Source organism: Monodon monoceros, unplaced genomic scaffold, assembly GCF_005190385.1.
Source record: "Monodon monoceros isolate NGI ecotype Baffin Bay Population unplaced genomic scaffold, NGI_Narwhal_1 Super_Scaffold_21, whole genome shotgun sequence".
NCBI classification, from domain to species: Eukaryota; Metazoa; Chordata; class Mammalia; order Artiodactyla; family Monodontidae; genus Monodon; species Monodon monoceros.
This window is the reverse complement of record NW_021703778.1, coordinates 128,780,210-128,802,713: the sequence shown is the minus strand read 5'-3', so window position 1 is coordinate 128,802,713 and position 22,504 is coordinate 128,780,210. Positions and strand designations below refer to the sequence as shown.

The window sequence follows — 22,504 nt, the reverse complement described above, 5'->3', positions numbered from 1 at the left end:
GAACTAGTGTGGGGAAGTGGAAATGAAGAGAAGCAGATTCAAGATAGAAACAGGATTTGCTGGTAGTTTGGGGGTTGGGAATGAGAGAAGAATCAATGACACCTATATTTCTAGTTAAAGCTACTAGATAAAGAGTAGTACCATTTATAGAAATAAGGAAGATAAAAATGAATACTCTCTTGGGTGTGTTAAGCCTGCACAATATCCAAAGGAAGATATCAAGAAGGTATTGGGGGCTTCCCTGGTGAAGCAGTGGTTAAGAATCTGCCTGCCAATGCAGGAGACATGGGTTTGGGCCCTGGTCTGGGAAGATCCCATGTGCCACAGAGCACCTAAGGCCATGCGCCACAACTACTGAGCCTGCGCTCTAGAGCCCGCCAGCTACAACTATTGAGCCTGCATGCCACAACTACTGAAGCCCACGCACCTAGAGCCTGTGCTCCGCAACAAGAGAAGCCTCCGCAATGAGAAGCCCGCGCACCACAACAAAGAGTAGCCCCCGCTCACCGCAACCAGAGAAAAGCCCGCTCGAAGCAACGAAGACCCAAAATGACCAAAAATAAATTAATTAATTTTAAAAAAAAAGAGAAAATGCTTAAGTTTAAAAAGAAAAAAAAGGAAGGTATTGGAATATATGATTCAAACTCAGAAATTTTGGCTGGTTATATACATTTGGGAATCATCAGATTATAGAAGGTATATAAAGTTATAGTAGTAAATGAGAAGAAAGAGACAAAAGGTATCAGTCCAACCCCAAAGAAATTCCAGCATTTAGAGGTCAGTTATTGGAGTAGAAGCTTTTGAATGAGAAAAAGGAAGATTAGCTAAGCAATTAAGAGAAAAATCGCCTGAAGAGGGTCATGTCATAGAAATTGTAAGTGGAGACTATTTCAAGAAGCAATAATCAGAAAGTGAAATTAAAATGGCTTTCAAATATATGAAAAGATGATTGATGTCACTTGAAGTAAGATTAAACACAAATCAGAACTAAAAAGAGATTCCTCTTTTTACCTATTAAATTAGAAAAATCTGAAAATTTGATAACACTCTTAGCTGGTGAGGCTGTGGGGAAATAACCACGTTTATGTATTGCTGACAGGAGTGTAAGTTGGTCACAATCCCTGTGGAAGGCAATTTGTCAAGAACTATCAGAATTAGAAATGCATATGCCCTTTGACCCAGTGAATCTGTCTTTAGGATTTATCCTTCTGAAAAACTAGTACTTGCTATTTGAAGTGTAATCCATGGAAAATAACACATATAATAAATGTTGGCAAGGGTGTGGAGAAAAGGGAACCCACATATACTGTTGGCGGGAATGTAAATTGGTACAGCCACTGTGGAGAACAGTATGGAAGTTTCTTAAAAAGCTAAAAATAAACCCAGAAATGACCCAGAAATTCCACTTCTGGGTATATATCTGAAGAAAACCAAAAACACTAAGTGGACAAGATTCATGCATCCCCATGTTCGTAGCAGCGTTATTTACACAGTTGTCAAGTTACGGAAGCAACCTAAGTGTCCATCAACTGCTGAATGGATAAAGAAGATGTGGTATATATCCATGATTTTTTTTTTTGCAGTACACGGGCCTCTCACTGTTGTGGCTTTTCCCGTTGCGGAGCACAGGCTCCGGACGTGCAGGCTCAGCGGCCATGGCTCATGGGCCCAGCCGCTCCGCGGCATGTGGGATCTTGCCGGACCAGGGCACGAACCTGTGTCCCCTGCATTGGCAGGTGGACTCTCAACCATTGCGCCACCAGGGAAGCCCTATATGATTTTTTTAAAAATATTTTATCAGGTGTAATGAGAGGGAAGAAGATAGGTGCAAATGCAGATCGATTTAGTGGATGAAAGGTGACAGGAATTCTTGTCTGATGCCTTCTGTTTTGGTGGCAGGTTTTGAAGCAAGATAGAGGGTATTTTTGAAGGCATTGGTTGGCAGTGTGGATGTTTGAGAAGACATAGGCTTCCTAAAGAATGTGAAATTGAGCTTAGTAGAAAATCATAGAGGAATTGCTGGTTATTATTTCTGTATGTCGTGTGTTTTCAAAGTCTCCAGATAGTCCATTATTGACATATTTAGTATCAGAAGGAATTTATTAAACTTTTAAAAAATTCTAACTAATTAAGTTTTGGCTGCGTTGGGTCTCTGTTGCTGCACATGGGCTTTTCTCTAGTTGGGGCAAGCGGGGGCTACTCTTCGTTGCACTTCACAGGCTTCTCACTGTGGTGGCTTCTCTTGTTGCAGAACACAGGCTCTAGGCACTCGGCCTTCAGTAGTTGTGGCTCGCGGGCTCTAGAGCACAGGCTCAGCAGTTGTGGTGCACGGGCTTAGTTGCTCTGCAGCATGTGGGATCTTCCAGGACCAGGGCTCAAACCCGTGTTCCCTGTATTGGCAGGCAGATTCTTAACCACTGCACCACCGGGGAAGTCCCTAGTTAACTGTTTCTAACAGTTCTTAGAGTGTAGGTTGTTCTCAGGGATATTTTTACATGTCTGTTTCCAGGAATCAAGTTTTTAGTAACTTGAATGGAAGAATTCATATTTTATCTTAATCAGAGGTTTAGTTTTTAACCTAGAAGGATTTTTACTGTTCCATCTAATGTTTATTCAAGTAAGATGATTCATTTTGTTTGTTAATATTATTATCTTAAGGAAGTACATGCAGTTATTCATTTGCAATGAATAATTTTGGTTTTTCATTTAATATTAAAACTATTTTATCAAGTTCAATTTTTACGCCCCCTAATAATTTGTACAGCTGGCTTTTTTTCTTACTTGCTTTATAGTTAAGATCTGTGAAGAGTTTTAACTCTCATTAAAAGACATGATAATTACAGCTGTTAACATTTAACTTAAATTCAACATGGGAGGGCTTCCCTGGTGGCTCAGTGGTTAAGAATCCGCCTGCCAGTGCAGGGGACATGGGTTCAAGCCATGGCCCGGGAAGATCCCACATGCCACGGAGCAACTAAGCCCATGTGCCACAGCTACTGAGCCTGCGCTCTGAAGCCCGTGAGCCACAACTACTGAAGCCTGCATGCCTAGAGCCCGTGCTCTGCAGCAGGAGAAGCCACCGCAATGGGAAGCCCGTGCACCACAACAAAGAGTAGCCCCTGCTCACCACAACTAGAGAAAGCCCGCGTGCAGTAACGAAGACCCAACGCAGCCAAAAATAAAATAATTAATTAATTAAAAAAATTTTCAACATGGGATAAAAAAAATAATGGACTCTAAATTACAGTTTTTAGACTTGGAAGGATTTTAGAAATTGTGTAGGCCAGTGGCTCCTGGCATTATTAAGCATAAGAGTCCTTTTATATGTCAAAGCATTTCATGAACTACAAATGATAGCAGCTTGTACAGTGAATATCAGTTGATAGAGAAAATCCATAATAGCAGGAAGTTTCTATAGACCTAAAGATCATATTTGAACCTAAATTTGTATTATAAGTTACATCATGTACATGCATGTGAAAATTCTAGTACATAAAGTGGAAACTCTTTTATTCATTCTGCAGACAGTTCATGGTGCCCTTGTGAATGCATGGTCATTTTGCAATAGCTCAGCAGCCCTACAGGGATAAAAAAATGAGAACCGCCAGTTTCTTTTGGTCTAGTTCCTGTGCTCTGCCTTTACTCCTGGTCCTTTTCCCCAATTTTTACAGGTGAGAAAACTGAGGCCCAAAAAGACTAAGTAACTTGGGATCACACAGCTAGTTAGTAGCAAAAAAGTTCCTGTATTTTCTCTGTTGAAATACAGGAACAGTGGAAGTTGAGTTGATAAATAGATTGAAAGAATAAACTTATCCCTTAAGGACTGGCTTATTCTAGGGGAATAATTGAATTACTGAGGGGAATCTCATACAGCTGACATTTGAAACACTGAGAAGATAATGCTGAAAAATATATGTACTTGTATATACCGTGATAAATTGATCAGAATGTTTTTCATTTTTTCCTGGCTTTATTCTGGAAGAATCAACTTGAATAAGAATGTTTTTCAAAGATTGGAAGTTACATTTCTCAGTATGGCCTACTGTGCTTCTCATACCAGCTTTCCTTACATTTAGTCACATGTAGAGGATGATTAATTTCCTTTCTATTGATACAGAGGTCCGTGAAAGCCCAGGAAGAAAACCGTGCAACCATCTTTAGTAGCCTGCTGCTGTGTTTAATGAGACTTAATTATCCTTGCTATCAAGAAATTCATTCTTGGGCTTCCCTGGTGGCACAGTGGTTGAGAGTCCGCCTGCCGATGCAGGGGACACGGGTTCATGCCCTGGTCTGGGAAGATCCCACATGCCACGGAGCGGCTAGGCCCGCGGGCCATGGCCGCTGAGCCTGCGCGTCCAGAGCCTGTGCTCCGCACCGGGAGAGGCCACAACAGTGAGAGGCCCGTGTAACGAAAAAAAAAAAAGAAATTCATTCTTATATTTATTTAAATCTCACGCTTCCGTTCTCACGTGTTCGTGGTAAAGATAGCAAACCACTTGCTCCTCTGGAAAGGCAGCATTTCATAATGGTCCAGCGCTGGAGCCTGCTGCAGTATCCTGGCTGAAATGCTCACTGTGTAGCCCTGGCCATGAAATTTAGACTCTCTGTGCCTCTGTTTCCTCATTTCTAAAACCAGGATGAAGCTAGTACCCATCTCACAGAACTACTGTGAAGATGAAGTGATGTAGGAGTACTTAGAACAGTGCCTGGCCCTTAGTGAGTGTTCATTGAATGTCAGTTGTTAATAACAATAGTAGTTTTCTTACCGTCACTACTTTAAGGCATTTAGCCTTGTATTTCATGGTTAATGATTATGTTTCTATAATTTTTCCATTTAAAGTACATTTTCTAACCCAGATTCAGCAGTATTTATGCTTTCTTTTTGGTGAGGAAATACATTTTGTTAAAAATAATTTTTTTTAATTCATTTGAATCAGTACAAAACACCTGCCTTTAATTACTGATGTGTAGCATATCTGATTTCCTACCTCTGTTTGAAATGAACTTCAGTTTAGCAGAAATTGTCTTTATGGTTTCCTCTGAAGATTTTTTTTATTGTCACCACTGGTTAATACATAACTGAGAGTGTACTAATTTTCGTGCCACAATCTAATTTGCTTTCTACAAACATCAATATTCCTTTTCTCTTTAGTTTAGTTTAGTTTTGTTTTTTACCTTATTCTGCTTTATTTTTTGATATTAGAACATATTTATTTAACGATATTTTATGCAGGCACTTCATATCAGGCATTCTCTTTGGTTTTTAAAAACTCTTAAGAGTTATTTAATGCACTTGAAAACAGACTTTTTTTTGCAAGTTATGTTCATTTAATAAGCATTTGCTAAAAGTACTGACTACATGTCCTGTGCTACATGAAGATAAATTGGAGCAGCCTGGAAGAGTTGGGTGGTAAAATCATTATCTACTCCTGAGTCAGTGCTCTAAAAGAGTTAAATCCCCTCGAACACTGAAAAGAGGCCCATGCAACACAGACCACAAGCGAAACTCACTAACTCTTAGAAACTTATTCTGGACATTGGCCCCTGTTTTCTCCAGTTTGATAATTTTCAACTCTGTAATATAAGAGAACAAATTTTTTGATTTGTTTGGAAAGGAATTGAAGTAATTTTGTCTCCTTAGTAAACTGTGGTTTATTTTTTCACATTTTATCCTCCAAATGGTTTAGCCACAGTTTCCAGGAAACTCATTCATTGTAGGCAAAACCCATCAAATTAGCAGTCAAATGAGTTTGTTTTTTCCTCTTCTTCCATGAAAGAGATATCTAACAGAGAAAAGGTCATTTTACTTCAAGTCTTTAAAGCTAAGAAAAGGATAAGAAATGTGAATTGGTGCTCTGCTTTGATGTAAATGTGGCTTTAAAAAAGCTATTAGTAAAATCCTTATCAATTTTTCTTTATGATAATCGCTTACTATGACTAAAGTATTAGAGTTGTAAAATGTTTTTAAACAGAGTCTAAGTCACTTTATAGAAAAAAGAATGTTAAGGCAATTAAGATTACTCCCAGTGTTCCTCCTAGTTTTGTTAATGTACACATATGCATATGTAATTGCACTCGTCCTTTCTGAATGCACATGTTCTGTCTTCCGTTTTGCATGACTAAAATGGTTTTGTGAATAGGTGCATAACAGAATTACTACAAGATGTTTTTTCAAACGCTCAGTATTCACATTGCCACCTCATACTATGTGGTGAAAACCACTGATTTATGTGAAATCATAAAAGGGGAGGAGGTAGAAAGAAAGGATTTATGTTAAAAAATATTGGAACTCTAAAAACATGTTTGTTTTTATTATATTTTCGTAAAAAGAAGGAAAGGGAGTATTTAAATCTTACTAGAAAGGGAGCCTATGTAATATTCCTGGGTAATGCCACTTATTTATTTTTTAACTATTCTAGTGGACATTTGATAATATTAGAAGATATTTATGAAAAAAATTTTAAACCTAAGGGCCTAATTTCTACTTAGTATTTTCCTTCAAGAAAGTCATAACTTAAAGCCCTGATTAAAAGGCTGTATTACCGGATGGCTGTTAGTAAGCGTTGAACAAGGGTCTATGTTTTTTAAATGACTTTATGAAAATTAGAAAATTTGTCTATAGTATTTAGAGTGTGCAGTTATGTTTTTCTTATAAATAATTTGGAGTAAATACATTAAAAGAGTATTCTGCATATATAAATCACTCTGATGAATGGATACTTTTTAATTCATAAATTGCATTAGTACTCATCCTGATGGGCATATATGAGTGCCTTACATATTCTAGTCAGAAAAGTCCTTGCCAACTGAACTATTACCACATATGGCAACCCTTCATTTAGCAGAGCAGATATACAGTATAACCTTTTTATAATGATAATAGATTTTCTGCTTCACTCTCACCAATATCTAATAATAAACACTTATTGGACATTTCACCCTCTTTTTCTCTTATATGACACTTTCTACCAACAGTACCAATATTTCCAAACTGAAGAATGAAAGTGAATATGCTTTCAGCATTTTATCTTAGGGCAATCTGTTTTATAACATGGATCCCATGACAAGTGTTTATGGCACAATTTCTGTATTTTGGAAGTGGGCATTTTGCTAAGGAAAATCTGAAAAAAGCTGATTTCACTTTTAATGATTGTTAATTTAATAAAGCTGATGTGAGGAGGGATTTTTGAAGTACGTGGAGGGATAATTTGATACTTAATCAGGCCTAAAGTACTTTTTTAAAAGAGGAATCTTTTGTATATTATTAAGCCAGCTATTGGAATATTATTATTCCAAGTTACTAACTTTTGGAAAATTTATAATGTAGCAGTTTTTATGATATTTTAGAAAGTTTTTATGGTGAGACTGTTTCTTTCCTGACAGGTGTATTCCTTGCAAAGGTTCTCGATTTCCTCCCACCCTTCCACGCCCTGCTGTAGCTGTATTACCCTTTAAGCTTCCTTACTGTCAGACTGCCACAGAGAAAGGACAAATGGAGGTATGCACAAATCTTACCTTGACACTCTGAGTTTGATAATACCCTGCCTGTGACACAGACATTTAGAATTATTCTGATGACCAGTGTTGAGTATTCATTACTTTATAATTAAAGAAATAGCAGTAGCTGTGAGGGAGGAGGGCTGCTTCCAGGGACTTTGTCTAAGAGGTAAATGGGTGTGACTGTCAGGGCCTCACTAGGGTAAGGCGCTCACTCTCGGGCTTGGACAAGTGCCTAAGAGGACAATGCCTTCATGAATTTTGTACCCTCACAAAGGGTACAAAATTCATGTACACAAAGGCCAGGCTTGCCTCGCCTTACTCCTAGCCCTGCGTCATCAAAAGTCATTCGATATCTTGCAGTTAGTTATTCTAAACAAGAAACAAATCAGCTTATAAAAATCTAGTTTACTAAGTTCTCTGAGCATCAACTATGATAGCTAGGAAACTTTAAAATGCTATATACAGTTGACCCTTGAAGAACATGGGTTTGAACTGTGTGGGTCCATTTATACGTGGGTTTTTTTTCAGTAGTAAATACTACAGTACAGCACCATGCAAGATTGGTTGAATCTGAGGATGCCGAACCTCAGATATGGAGGAACCGCATATATATGGAGAGCTGACTATAAGTTATACGCAGATTTTCAACTACACAGAGGGTAGGCACCTCTACCTGCTACATTGTTCAAGGGTCACTGTATTTCCCTGGTTTTTTTTTTTTTTAAGGATAGAAGATAAAGTCAAGCCATAATATCACATTAGAATTGTAAAATAAGCTGTAGAAAGGAATATTTCAGAAAATATTTTATTCAGAAACTGGTATCATGATAAATGTTTAACACTTGCGTGGTATTCAACTGATAGTTGGCTCTAAGCAGTTTTTCCACTTTTGCAGGAACAGTACTGGCGTTCAGTTATGTTTCACAACCACCTTGATTATTTAGCTAAAAATGGTTATGAATATGAAGAGAGCACTAAAAATCAAGCAATAAAAGAACAACAGGAACTTTTAATGAAAATGCTTGCGGTGAGTAAAATAAGTATAGTGGGGAAGAAAAGTTAATTTTTTTTCTCTAGGTTGAATTTCTTAATGGTATGTGAATTAGCACCAGGTTCCACAACCTAGAATTCCTAAGTTGTATCTGGTGGTGTTTTTCTCCCTTAAAAGTTCTGTTTCCCAGTTCACGTTGCATATAAAATATTTACGACATTGCCTTGTATCTAAGATCATAGGAAGAAATAAACTCTTCTGGTACTACCTCCCTGTTTTGTTTTTGCCGACTGGTCTGTGTTTTAATAGGCCCTGTAGGTGATTCAGATGCTTATTAATAAAGTTTGAGGACTGGCTCTAGCTCCTGCTCTTATCATGTGCAGCAAATAAAGTTTGAGTGTAGACTTTTAGGTCTGCAGGCTGAGCAGTCTTAAGAACTTTGATCAGGCTTTTAGACATGCCTGCCTTTTGTTATCCTCTTAGGTAAAAGTTTGTAGCCAGTGACCAGGTTTGGTCCCCTGGATATTTAAATACATTTATCTTTAGAGATAAAAAACTTTTTGAAACATAAGATTCATAAGTGTGTTTCCTCATTCCAGGTTGGCTTATGAGGAGGAGTATAATGTAATTTCTTCTGTGCTCTTCTCGGACTAGACTGTAAACACCTTGAGGGCAGTGACCATGTCCTGTTCACTAATGTATGCGAGGCACTGATGTAGTGTCTGATACATAGTGCATCTCAGTATTTCCTAAGAGAGTAAACGGCCCAGACTTTCCATTTTAAAGTTGAGGGAAAAAACTTCTGAGGGCAAAGTGATATCTGAGACCACAGAGCTTATTGTAACTTGTCTCCAAAAGGTGATATTCACTGCTGTCACCTCTGTGCAACACTGCCTTGCATTTAGTATTAAAGAAATTTAATTAGTTTACTATAGAGTAAGTTTTGTTCCATTCACAAAGTCCCATTTGTACACCAACATGAACTAGTAACCTTTTTATTTTCTACAGCATATGTAAGGAAACATGTTTGATTTATTTACCATTTAGCCATAGAGGAGCTTTTCCGCTGGAGTGCAGTGTTCCTCAGTAGGGTGCTAGTAGCATCCTGTTAGTTCTTTAGCATTCCTGCCCCCAGGCAAATGCCCATAGTTCCACCTAATTACTGGGAAAACCATACTACTTTCATTTCCAAATGCCCTCTGAGGCAGAGTACCACCCTGATTGAGAAGTACTGCTTACAGATAAGTGATACTGGAAAACTTGAGAAGGACATGCAGGTAAATATCTAAAGCGTCTATGCTGATGTATCAGACTTGACATGTCTAAGTAACAAAGTAATACTTCTGTGAATTATGAGACCTTTAGTAGTCTTCGAAATATTAGTTTTCCTCACATTGTACTTCAGTTGCCTCACTTTGAGTCATCAAAATTCATACCAAAAGAAAAAGTCATGATAAATGAATGTTTTTCATTTTATATTGTAAGCATAAAAAATAGAGCAAGAAAAAGGAGGTTGTTTGCTAATTTGGAAGTTGTATAACTGTTTCTGGTAGTTAGAGATCATAGACAATCATACTTAAAAAGTTAATGGGTAAATCTGTTTGCCCACCCACATTCACTTAGTAGCATTTGTGTGCCAATTCTATGCAAAGTAATAAAAAATCATTTACAATTTATTCTTTCTTTCAATTTGCTACCCTGTTTTGTGAGAGCAGGTGGTGGAATGGGCAGGAAAACAAATTTAGGAGAACCATTTTTGAATTTTTAAATAAATCTCTTACTCCTTGCAATCAATAACTTGAAATGATATGTCATATTTCATTGTTGATTGTGAAATGCACCAGTATTTTTCTTATTTAAGTCACTAAGACAGAAAGAAATGCTGCCATTTAAACTGACTCACCGTCAATTGTAAGATGGTTCTCAACTTCAGAGAGAGATGTTAAAATGTGTAAAAATGTGCCTCTTAGAATCAGGGATACAATATCTAGAAAACTTTTCTCAGTTCTACTAGTAGTATCATTCTTTTATTTTTAAAAAGTTTTACTCAACATAATTTGACTTTTTTTCCTTTAGCTTTCTTGTAAACTGGAGCGGGAATTTCGTTGTGTGGAACTTGCTGATCTAATGACTCAAAATGCTGTGAATTTAGCCATTAAATATGCTTCTCGTTCTCGGAGATTAATATTGGCCCAGAGACTTAGTGAACTGGCTGTAGAGAAAGCAGCAGAATTGGCAGCCACCCAAGCTGAAGAAGAGGAAGAAGAAGAAGAGGATTTCAAAAAAAAGTTGAATGCTGGGTGAGAAATGTTTGAGTTTTACCATCCTGAATATTGACTTGGTCTTTTTATAGCCCTTTATTGAATAATATCATTGTCTTTTAGTTACAGTAATACTCCTACAGAGTGGAGTCAGCCAAGGCTCAGAAATCAAGTTGAAGAGGATTCAGAGGATACTGGAGAAGCTGATGATATAGAAGAAAAACCAGAAATACATAAACATGGTAAGATAACATTTTTAAGGCAGTTTAAAGATGAGATGTGTCATGTGTGTGACTTCTCCCCTTTTACTTGGCTGAGGGATATTGAATACCCATACTTTTTCAAGACGTCTTTCCTGTCTGATTGTTGATTACAGAAGATGACTTTATCTTCCCATTTACATTGTATTGTTTTATCTTAATTATTCTGTAGGAGAAAACCCGTTTTTCAAAAGTGTAAATTCCTCTGATATGCCAGCTATTAAGTCAGGTAAGAAAATTTGGATTTTGTAATACCAAGAAAATTTTGAAGTAGTCTTTACAGTGATACATCTACTCAAATACACCTTACTCTTCAGGGCCTGCTTTGTTGTTGTTGTTTTTAATCAGAAATGTTTGTGAAACAGTGGTCATTTAACAAATACTTATTAAATGCCTATTTTGTGTCTAGTATTTGCCTGGGGTGGGGGGCTACAGTGGTCAAGTAGACATGCATGTTTGATCCCTGCATAAACATTATAGTACCAGCTGGCTTTTAAAAGTATACATGTATATATATATATATGTATATATATATGTTTGATTTTAGTATACTTTTACATGTGTACAGATTATTAAAAGAGCATATGACAGGTGGCTGTAATCTAGTCAGTGGTGGGGGATGGTTTGGGACCCCAAGGAAGGCCTCATGGAATGTTTATTTATTTTATTTTATTTATTTATTTATTTGTGGTACGTGGGCCTCTCACTGTTGTGGCCTCTCCTGTTGCGGAGCACAGGCTCCGGACGCGCAGGCTCAGCAGCCATGGCTCACGGGCCCAGCCGCTCCACGGCATGTGGGATCTTCCCAGACCGGGGCACGAACCCATGTCCCCTGCATCAGCAGGTGGACTCTCAACCACTGCGCCACCAGGGAAGCCCTATTTTATTTTTTAAATTTATTTTTGGCTGCACTGGGTCTTCATTGCTGTGCGTGGGCTTTCTCTAGTTGCAGCGAGTGGGGGCTGCTCTTCATTGTGGCGCGCGGGCTTCTTATTGCGGTGGCTTCTCTTGTTGTGGAGCACGGGCTCTAGGCCCGCAGGCTTCAGTCGATGTGGCACACGGGCTTAGTAGTTGTGGCCCAGGGGCTTAGTTGCTCTGCAGCATGTGGGATCTTCACAGACCAGGGCTGTAACCCGTGTCCCCTGCATTGGCAGGCAGATTCTTAACCACTGCGCCACCAGGGAAGCTGCCATGTGGAATGTTTAAAGCAGAGATCTAAAGGGTGAATGAGTCAGCCATGCAAAGGTGGGTGGGAGCAGAAGCAGAAGAAAAGCATGTGGGCTTAAGGAACAGCATGTGTGAAGACTATAAGAGAGGCTTGAAGAGCACAGAGAGCAAAGAGAAAGTGGCGCTGAATGGTTTTGGAGCAATGAGCAGGAGCCAGACCTTGCAGATCCATGTAGGCCATGGTAGGATTTGGACCTTTATTCTGAGGTTGCTGGGAGGCTGTTGTAGGTTTTAATGAGGGGCAGAGTATGGCACACTGTCAAGAGGAGGACTGCATATAAGGAGACTTCTGAGGTAGTCCCAAGTGAGATTGAATAGACTGGGGTGGTGGTGATTGCTGGTAGAAAGCATGGGAGGAATTGAAGAGGTGTTTCTGAAGATGATATAGAGAGGATGGAAGTTCAGGGTGTGAAGAATAACTGTCAGTTTCTGGCTTGAGTACTTGAATGAATGATGGTGCCATTTACTGAGTCAGGAAACACTAGGAAAACGTAGGTTTAGATAGGAGGATGATGAATTACTATTGGCTGTTCAGGAAAGTAGTATCTCTGGGATGGAGATGTAAAGTGAAAATTGTTGACATAAGTATAGCAGTTTAAACCATGGGTATGGGTGAGTGAGCACTGGGGGAGGATCAAAGTGAGGAGAAAAATGAGGTTAGGCCTAGAGAGGAGGAGGACGAACCATCAAAAGAAAGTGAGGAAGGAGGTAAGCCAGGGAATGCAGTATCTCAGAAGTCAAAGGGGAGGTAGTATCAAGAAGAAAGGAACACTCCGCTATGTGGAATGCTGTTGAGAGGTCAAACAAGGTGATGGCTGGAAAAGATCCACCAGTTTTGGCTGCATAGGGTTTACTGAGTTCTTAGCAAGAGCAGATTCTGCAGGGTAGTAAGGCTGGAAGCCATGTATTGGATGGAGGAACATGTGAATAGTGAGGAAATGGGAATAGCTGTGTAGACAACTCTTGAGAAATTTGGCTGCTTAGGGGAGGTGAGGGAAAATTATGTGGGGGGCGAGAAGGGGATGTGGCAGAGAGCGTGTTTGGTTTTTGTTTGTTTCTTTAAGTTGGGAAACTTGAGCCAATAAAGAAGGAAAAGTCAAAGATGACACGTGTAGCCATTGATAACACAAGTTTCTTGAAAAGCAGGAGTGGGTGGGATCTAGAGCATTTGTAGAGGAATTATTAACTAGCTAAAATAAGGCACCATTCTTCCCTGGTAACAGGAGAAAAGAAGAGATCTCTACATATTGTATCTGTCTATTTCATAGTGGCAAATTGGGATAGTTCCCATCATCTAATAGCTTTTATTTTGTCTTAGAAATAGGAAGGAGGTCATATATAGTTATTAATAGTTTTAAAGTTGCAAAGTACATTATTTTCATATAATACAGATTAAAATATTCCATAATTCTTATAGAAGTCATAGTCTTCTGAGTTTTACCACTATTAAGTGAGGGTTTCTTTCTTATGAAAGGTGCAGTTACCTCTAGCAACCAAGGACGAATAAACCCCTTCAAGGTAAACTCTTTCCAGTGATGTTTTCTATTATTTAAATACATTTCCATACAGAGAAATATTTCCAAACTACCAGACGACCCTCCCCAGACTTAAGAGGCATTAAAGACTGCAACAGATTAAATTTTAAAATATTTAAATAAGTAAATATTTTAAAATAAACAAAGATGAAAGCAGCACTAGTTCCTGCTTGGACCAGGAGTTACATTTTCTACTTATCTTCTGAGAACCTACAGTTTTGAAGGTTTTCAAAACTTGGGGATGTGGTATTTGGGAATATGCGCATCAGTCTTAATTTGGATTATACCAAATATATTCATTTCCGAAGGTGAGACTACAATACAAACTTAACAGAAATTTAAAGGAAAGATAAATCTCTTGGCATTTTTTTTCTTCTTTAAACATTAAATGCTAATATTAGTTTGCTTTGTAGGTATCAGGCAATTCCAAAGAGCCATCCATTTCAGTGAATTCAGTACGTTCAACTAATATTTTAGACAATATGAACAAATCATCCAAGAAATCTACTGCACTTAATCGAGCTACAAATTATGAAAAGTCTCCAGTTATAAAGCCTCTGGTTCCAAAACCAAAGTCTAAGCAGGTATGATTTCACCTGCCCCCATCTGCAGTACACAACTCATAGTCTGTTTGTCTTACTTTAGTTTTGTTCACTCTTTCAGGTATGAGACAGGAGGCTCCAGTTGTTTATAAGTGATTGTCTAGTGAGGGCAATGGTTCTCATTTCTGGTTTTGCATCAGAATCACTTTTTAAGAATATGTAGACCCAGGACAGGGACTCATGCATCTATCTGTATTTTTTTTCATTTTCCAAATGGTTCTGATGCATGTCCCTATTTAATGACAGCTGGTTTAGTACCTAGCCCTAATCTTCCCTTGTTCTGTATTCTGATTTTGCCTCCCAGATTGTGTCCCAGTTTTGGTATTTTGTCACAGATTTGTCATCAGTAAAATAGACCTATCATTTGTATTTTCCATTTCATATAATTTTATTCATCTAGAATACATGAAATTTGAGGTACAGTTTTTTGGGATTGTGTGTGTGTGTTTATACATGTTTATTTTCAACAGAGAACCTCTCGGGACTTCACACGTTGGTGAAAGAATTCTAAATAATTATATTTCTCCACATTTTTCAAAATTTGCTTGTAACATATAAAATCATACTAGATTTTGTTGCGGTATTCATTATGTTTGTTTTTACAGGCATCGGCAGCATCCTTTTTCTGGAAAAGAACTTCCCAAGCTGATAAGACTGAGGAAGTAAAAGAAGAAAATCCTAAAAATCCATCATCTGAAACCCCAGCTATTTGTCCTCAAAACACTGAAAACCAAAGGTTAGTACATAGAGAAATTTAGTGTTCTCAAGATGTAGTATTCCAGTAAAAGGCATACAGAAGTAGCAATACAAAATTATGTGGCCCTGTTATTCATTCATGTAAATAATACATTAGCACAGGTAGTAGGCATTCTGAACACTTGTAACTTTAGGGAAGCCACAAATATTGATTAATGTCTATTTATATTACTTATTAAAGTATGCTTTGATAAACTGCATACATGTTTTAAATTGTGGATAAGTTTTGCTGGGACACTATATTTTATAATTAGTTAATTTTTTCATTTGTTTGTTTTTAAATCGTTAGTGTAGTTACATGGGAGAAACACAGTCAAAAGATAGAAAAAGATTTGTGATGAAGAGTAAATCTTTTCCCTACCCACCCAGTTTCCCCTCCACAAATAGTCACTGCACAAGTTTCTTATATAGCCTTCTGGAATTGTCCTATGCATGTACACTTAGATTTATCTGTCTTTTTTTAGTTTTACAGAAATGGTAGTATACTCATTGTTCTGTGCCGTATTTTTTTCATTTAATAGCTTTTGCAGTTGATTTCTTATTACTACATGAAGAGTTTCTTTAATCTTTTTACTTCCATTGAATGGCTATACCATAATTTATTTAGTTCTCTACTGGTGGACAAAAGGTAGTTGCTGGTCTTTTGCTAGTACAAATAGTAGTACAGTGAATAACTTTATATGAATATTATATACCTATAGCTGTAAGATGGATTCCTGTATGGTTCAAGCTAATGTACAATTGTAATTTCGATAGATATTGCAAAATTGTTCTGCATGGATGTTGTATTATTTTATACACCCCCAGCAATATGAGAGTTCCTATTTGTCCATATCCTGTTTGTCCACCAACTCAGTGTTACCAAATTTCTTGATCTCTTGTATGCTAGATTTATTTAAAATACATCAGCTAAATTGAAAAAGTCACCGTTTCATTTTTAGTGTTACGTATCTCATTTAACCAATATCTGATGTTAACCAATTTAATTTGAAGGGATAGCTGTGGTTTTTATTTTTTCCTATTTTGTTCTGAATTTAATTTAGATATGAAACAGTGAAATTTTTACTTAAGAAGATTCCATTTTTTATACTATCAACAGGCTATACAGAAAAAAAGTGCTCAGTAAATATTAAATGTTTGCATTAAATCTTCACTTGTGACCTAAAGACAGTTTGTGTCAGAACTGAAATCTAATGAAACTGACAAGTATGCTGTGTCCATGCTTTACATAATAATGGTACAAGAAAGGACCCACACTCTCAGGTCAGCTGTGAGGGCAGGGGTGAGGAGCTTGAGAGAAGTCATGACGATTTCCAATAGCTGGTTTGGGAAATGGAGAAAGGCTACCAAAGATACATGGAAGGGTTATATTGGGCTAGAGGGGCGAAGTAGGATTGGAGACCTTGAGCCTGTCAACATTCATAAAAGAGTTGAAAGTTCAGAGTTTTGCTGCACTTGGAAAATACAAATGTGAGTAATCCCTTTGAATTGATCTTATAAAGGATTTTTTCAGCTCATTATTCCTGCAGTCTCTAGGCAGTTTTAAGTAATATGTAATTATGAATATTAACAAGTGTAATTAACTGTGTCTCTCTTACTTTATATATAGGTATGCTAATGGTTAATCACTAACCTGAAAAATCATGAAGCACTTTTAAGACTGTCTTAATTATAAAATTTTTTTACATAACTGCTATTTTAGGCCAAAGACCGGGTTCCAGATGTGGCTGGAAGAAAACAGATGTAATATTTTGTCTGACAATCCTGACTTTTCAGATGAAGCAGACATAATAAAAGAAGGAATGGTTCGATTTAGAGTATTGTCAACTGAAGAAAGGAAGGTAAGTAAGGATAATTGTATTGAGAATGAGACTTTAGTGAATTCCCAGGGGTTTTTTTTTGTTTCTTTTTTAATTGGGGTATAGTTGTTTTACAATGTTGTGTTAGTTTCTGCTGTACAGCGAAGTGGAGTTCCCTGTGCTATACAGCAGATTCTTATTATCTATTTTATACAAATTAGTGTATATATATCAATCCCAATCTCCCAATTCATCCCCCCGCCCTCACTTTCCCCACTTGCTGTCCATACGTTTGTTCTCTACATCTGTGTCTCTATTTCTGCCTTGCACACCAGTTCATCTGTACCATTTTTCCAGGTTCCACATATATGCGTTAATATACGATATTTGTTCTTCTCTTTCTGACTTACTTCACTCTGTATGACAATCTCTAGGTCCATCCACGTCTCTATAAATAACCCAATTTCATTCGTTTTTATGGTTGAGTAATATTCCATTGTATATAAGTACCACATCTTCTTTATCCATTCCTCTGTCGATGGGCATTTAGGTTGCTTCCATGACCTGGCTATTGTAAATAGTGCTGCAGTGAACATTGGGGTGCATGTGTCTTTTTGAATTAGAGTTTTCTCTGGGTATATGCCCAGTAGTGGGATTGCTGGGTCATATGGTAATTCTATTTTTAATTTTTTAAGGAACCTCCATACTGTTCTCCATAGTGGCTGTGTCAGTTTACATTCCCACCAACAGTGCAAGAGGGTTCCCTTTTCTCCACACCTTCTCCGGCATTTATTGTTTATAGATTTTCTGATGATGCCCATTCTAACCTGTGTGAGGTGATACATCATTGTAGTTTTGATTTGCATTTCTCTAATAATTAGTGATGTTGAGCAGCTTTTCATGTGCTTCTTGGCAATCTGTATGTCTTCTTTGGAGAAATGTCTATTTAGGTCTTCTGCCCATTTTTTGATTGGGTTGTTTGTTTTTTTGATATTGAGTTGCATGAGCTGTTTATATATTTTGGAGATTAATCCTTTGATTGTCCGTTGATTCATTTGCAAATATTTTCTCCCATTCTGAGGATTGTCTTTTTGTCTTGTTTATAGTTTCCTTTGCTATACAAAAGCTTTTAAGTTTCATTAGGTCCCATTTGTAAGGTTAATTGTACTGAGATGGGGACTTCAGTGAATTCCCAGGTTTTAAAAATTCTTAAAGAAAGTGCCTTTTTCTGTTTTTAGAAATTGAATACATTCTGATAAACTCTTGGTGGAGAGGAAATACAACGAGCAAAATGTCAGCTTTGAACCTATGGATATGTAATAATTATTATTTAGTGCTGATGGTTAATTTTTTGGCAGATGTACTGCTTACATCTGTATAAGTTTCTGCATATTGTAAGTTAGGGGAATACCCCAAGAAAAAGTGCATTACTTATCAAAAGCAAAAAAAGATTAATAAGTAAAAATGAAATTAATTCACATTTTTGGAGTACTACTCTAAAGTCCTTGTAAGCAGAATTTCTTTTAGATAAAATGACATCTGAATGAATAAGACCTTATTAGGAAAAGAGGAAGAGATTTGGCAAAAGTTGCGATTGTGTTCTTGAATACTTAAAAATGTAATCAATATTTTTAGTGTAAACCTTAAACATTTCTTAAATCCAGTCTGTTAATGTGAAAAATACTACAGGTCAAATGGTCCCATTTCAACAACAATGACTAGGAAGGAAAATAAAGTAGGAGGAGGAGGAATTGTTATAGATTAAAAGAGGTTTAAGAGGTAAATGAAATGAGTGAAGCTTGTTAGGTTCTTGCTTAGTGAGTAGAAACCAATCCCAAAAGAGTGTATATTGTATATAACGTTCCTGATACGACAAAGTGATGGGGATGAAGAACAGAGAACTGATTGCCAGGGGTTAGGGCCTGGGAGAGGAGTGGGGTGGGGCAACATGTGGGATCCTCGTGCTTATGGAACTACTGTTCTGTATCCTGAATGTGGTGGTAAATACACAGCCTACAATAGAATTATACACACACACACAAACAAGTAGACATAAAAAAGGGAATTTTATCAATGTCAATATCCTAGTTGTAATAGCGCACTACAGTTTTGCAAGATGCAACCATTGAGGGAAACTGAGTAAAGGGAACACGGTGGCTTTCTGTATTATTTCCTACAACTGCATGGAAATCTATAATAATCTTAAAAGGTTTTCTTTCTAAAAAAGTACCTGCAGTTATAGTGTTTTGCACTTAATATGCTTAAATACAAGCAGAGTTTAGATTGAAATATTATAGAGGTAGAATGTAAATTTTTTAACGTGCCCTGCAATTAAGTAATAAAAGATTTGTTTAAAAAAAAAAGAACCCTTAATGATTAGTTTAACAATTCAAATGCTAATTATGCTGCTTTACATAAAGGAATGTTGCCTGCAAAAGTAACGAAATCATGTCCTTCCTATTTCTTTGTTAGTGTCTAAAAACTTTTCTCCTGCAATATTTTTATAAAGGCATGGGCTGCCAAGGCCAAAGGAGGAACTGCAAGTGATGGAGCTGAAGAAAAGAAACGAAAACGTGTGGTCGATGATAGTCACGAAACTGAAAACCAGAAAGAAAAAACGAAGGAGAATCTGAATTTGCCTAAAAAGCAAAAACCTTTAGATCTTTCTACGAATCAGAAACTGTCAGCTTTTGCATTTAATCAGGAATAGAGTAAGGAAGTGTACTTAGGAAAGTAATGGATTTTTTACTCATCTTTGATGAATCTAGACCTTTTAAAAAAAATCTTTAGGAAACTCTTTATATATTTTTAAAAGAGTTTAAAGACTGCTGTTTGTCTTTATAAGATACTGTAGTAATTATATTAGTGTAGGTAGCAGGGCATCTGTAAAAACTATCATCTCTTCAGATTGCTCTGCCCCCAAATGGAGGGCCATTCAGAAGCATTGTGGTCATGGTCACTGACTGGACGCCACTGTCATGTCCCATTGGAAGCTGATTTGGTTTTGTTTCTTACCTTAAAAATCATCAAAGCCAAGGTCTTAAAACCTCTGAACATTGAAGTACCTTGCAGGGTTTTCGTTGTTTGGTTCATGTCATGTACTGGGAAGCACTACAGAAGTCCTCTTCCCATAGACTGCTCTCTATGTCTATACTGGCCCCAGGGGACCATGGTTTTTTTTTAGTATGGGCCCTAAACATGTAAATAATTTTGTAGATGAGACCTTTTGTTTGTTTTGGCAGTTTCTTCATATATTACCTTTAATTATTTGTGTAGCCTTTTTTTTTTAAATAAAACTTGCACATTTCCATATTTAGCTTGATATGGTCTTCACATTGTATTTCCATGAAATGGAAGTGTTTCTAGAAAATATATTTTATATTTATTACCGTAATTTCTACCACCCCCCATCCTATTACACAGTATACACACAGAAGAGAATTGAAGATACTGTTTTGATAGCATTGCAGCCCAGCACATGATGTGCTCCTCGTAAGCTACTCTGGTTATCAGCATCAGCAGTGCTTTTCTGAGCAAGTCTTTGAAGCCTTGATAAGAGAGTGGTTGAAGAGTAATGGGAAGTGTTTAACTCCTCTTTTATTTTGAACAAACAAGATTTAAGTAGTTCATACATTTTTTGGTTAGTATTCTAAGCAGAACTTAATACAAATGCAGCCACTTAATGAGGGCAAAGTACAAGGGGTGGGGTTGGGTAGGGGGATAGTAGTAAAATAAAATCAGGTGGCTCAAAATCTAGGGTAGTTTTATAGGTTGGAAGGAACAAAATATGTTGAAAATTTAGATGTATAGGAGCCAAAGGATATTCCTTGTCTCATGATTAAGGTTGCGAAGGAATACATTTCTGATTTTTTAGTTAGTAGCTGGTATTGAGAAACATTGTAGCATAGAGGTTAGGAGCACAGATTTCAAAGCCAGGCTACCTGGGCTCAAAGGACCACTGCAATACTACCAGCTAAATAACCTTGTGTAAGTTCTAGCCTTTGTCCACTCATCTGTAAAATGGGTATATTAATAGTAACTACTTTAGAGGGTTGTTATGAGAATTAAATGAGGTAAAAGCACTTACCTGGCACATAGTAATGTTTTATATACATATCAGCTATTGTTACTATGCTGTTGGCTGGTCCATCTTGCTTTGTCATTAGGTTTGATTCTGAATTAATTATGTATGAATTAATTTTGACTGCAAGATCCTGAAGTAAAAGTTTATTTATATTACTTTGGAAAGCATGTTTATAGACATGTATTTTGTTTTTACTTCCTCAACTTGCTTATTACCACAGTGTATAATACTTAAGGATATAATCCTTGAGTGTTATATTTCAGATCCATAGGAACCTGATAACACCAAGGATTTTCAAAAGGTTTTTTCTTTCTTTTGTTCCTTTGACCACGCCGTGCGGCATGCAGGATCTTAGTTCCCCGACCAGGGATCGAACCCGTACCCCCTGGAGTGGAAGTGTGGAGTCTTAACCACTGGACCACCAGGGAAGTCCCTGCAAAAGGTTTTTTTAATCTCCTACTTTTGTTTGGTTGAAGGAAGGTTTTTGTATTGACCTGGTTTAATTTACAAATCAGAACTTTGAAACCAAGAAATATCATACTTATTCCTTTTCTATATAATATTAAACTTCTTTTAAAAAAAAAAAATCTTTGGGACTTCCCTGGTGGTCCAGTGGGCAAGACTGCACACTCCCAATGCAGGGGGCCTGAGTTCAATCCCTGGTTGGGGAACTGGATCCTACATGCTGCAACTAAGAGTTCACATGCTGCAACTAAGATCTGGCGCAGCCAAATAAATAAATATTAAAAAAAAAATTTCCCCCAAAGTACCCTTTTTAGCCTTCCCCGCCCCCCCCCAAATCTAGGATCAATCAAGAATGTTGAATTGGGACTTCCCTGGTGGTTCGGTGGTTAAGAATCCGCCTGCCAATGAAGGGGGCACATGTTCGAGCCCTGGTCTGGGAAGATCCACATGCCGTGGAGTAACTAAGCCCTTGCACCACAACTACTGAGCCTGCACTCTAGAGCCCGTGAGCCACAACTACTGAGCCCGTGTGCTACAGCTACTGAAGCCCATGTGCCTAGAGCCAGTGCTCTGCAGCAAGAGAAGCCACTGCATCAAAGAGTAGCCCCCACTCACCACAGCTAGAGAAAGCCTGCATGCAGCAACAAAGACCCAACGATGAAGACCCAATGCAGCCAAAAATAAATAAACAAACAAAATATTTTTAAAAAAAGAATATTGAATTGTATTTAATTATTAGAAGTATATACCTTTTAATACAGGAAAGAGTGAGGAAGAACATCATCCCTAATCCTAATATCCAGAGATAACTACTGTTAACATTTTAGTGTATGTCATTAGGCTTTTTTCTGTATATGTGGTTTTTGTTTGTTTTTTTACATAGGTGTGCAGTCCAAATTCATGCTGAGTAGAGGCGTAAAGGAAAAAACAAAACAGCTCAAGCCTGCAGTTTAAAGTGTGGCCTTTTGCTTGTAGTGTTCCTATAATTGACACCAATTTCTACCTACTCAGCAGCTGTGTCATA

General features: G+C 37.4%; 1 protein-coding gene across 1 annotated transcript in view; it reads left to right on the top strand.

Annotated features, from left to right (window-relative positions):
- WDHD1 (WD repeat and HMG-box DNA binding protein 1) overlaps nucleotides 1–20,227 on the top strand; it is a 55,706-nt gene extending 35,479 nt beyond the window's left edge. Inside the window, exons 17-26 of the mRNA XM_029239607.1 lie at nucleotides 7,384–7,498; nucleotides 8,396–8,527; nucleotides 10,568–10,791; nucleotides 10,876–10,994; nucleotides 11,185–11,241; nucleotides 13,714–13,757; nucleotides 14,188–14,358; nucleotides 14,982–15,112; nucleotides 16,835–16,973; nucleotides 19,441–20,227. Of these exons, the coding sequence (XP_029095440.1) occupies nucleotides 7,384–7,498; nucleotides 8,396–8,527; nucleotides 10,568–10,791; nucleotides 10,876–10,994; nucleotides 11,185–11,241; nucleotides 13,714–13,757; nucleotides 14,188–14,358; nucleotides 14,982–15,112; nucleotides 16,835–16,973; nucleotides 19,441–19,641 (1,333 nt within the window). The 3' untranslated portion in view covers nucleotides 19,642–20,227. The remainder of the gene's footprint in view (nucleotides 1–7,383; nucleotides 7,499–8,395; nucleotides 8,528–10,567; nucleotides 10,792–10,875; nucleotides 10,995–11,184; nucleotides 11,242–13,713; nucleotides 13,758–14,187; nucleotides 14,359–14,981; nucleotides 15,113–16,834; nucleotides 16,974–19,440) is intronic.
- The last annotated feature ends 2,277 nt before the right edge of the window (nucleotides 20,228–22,504 follow it).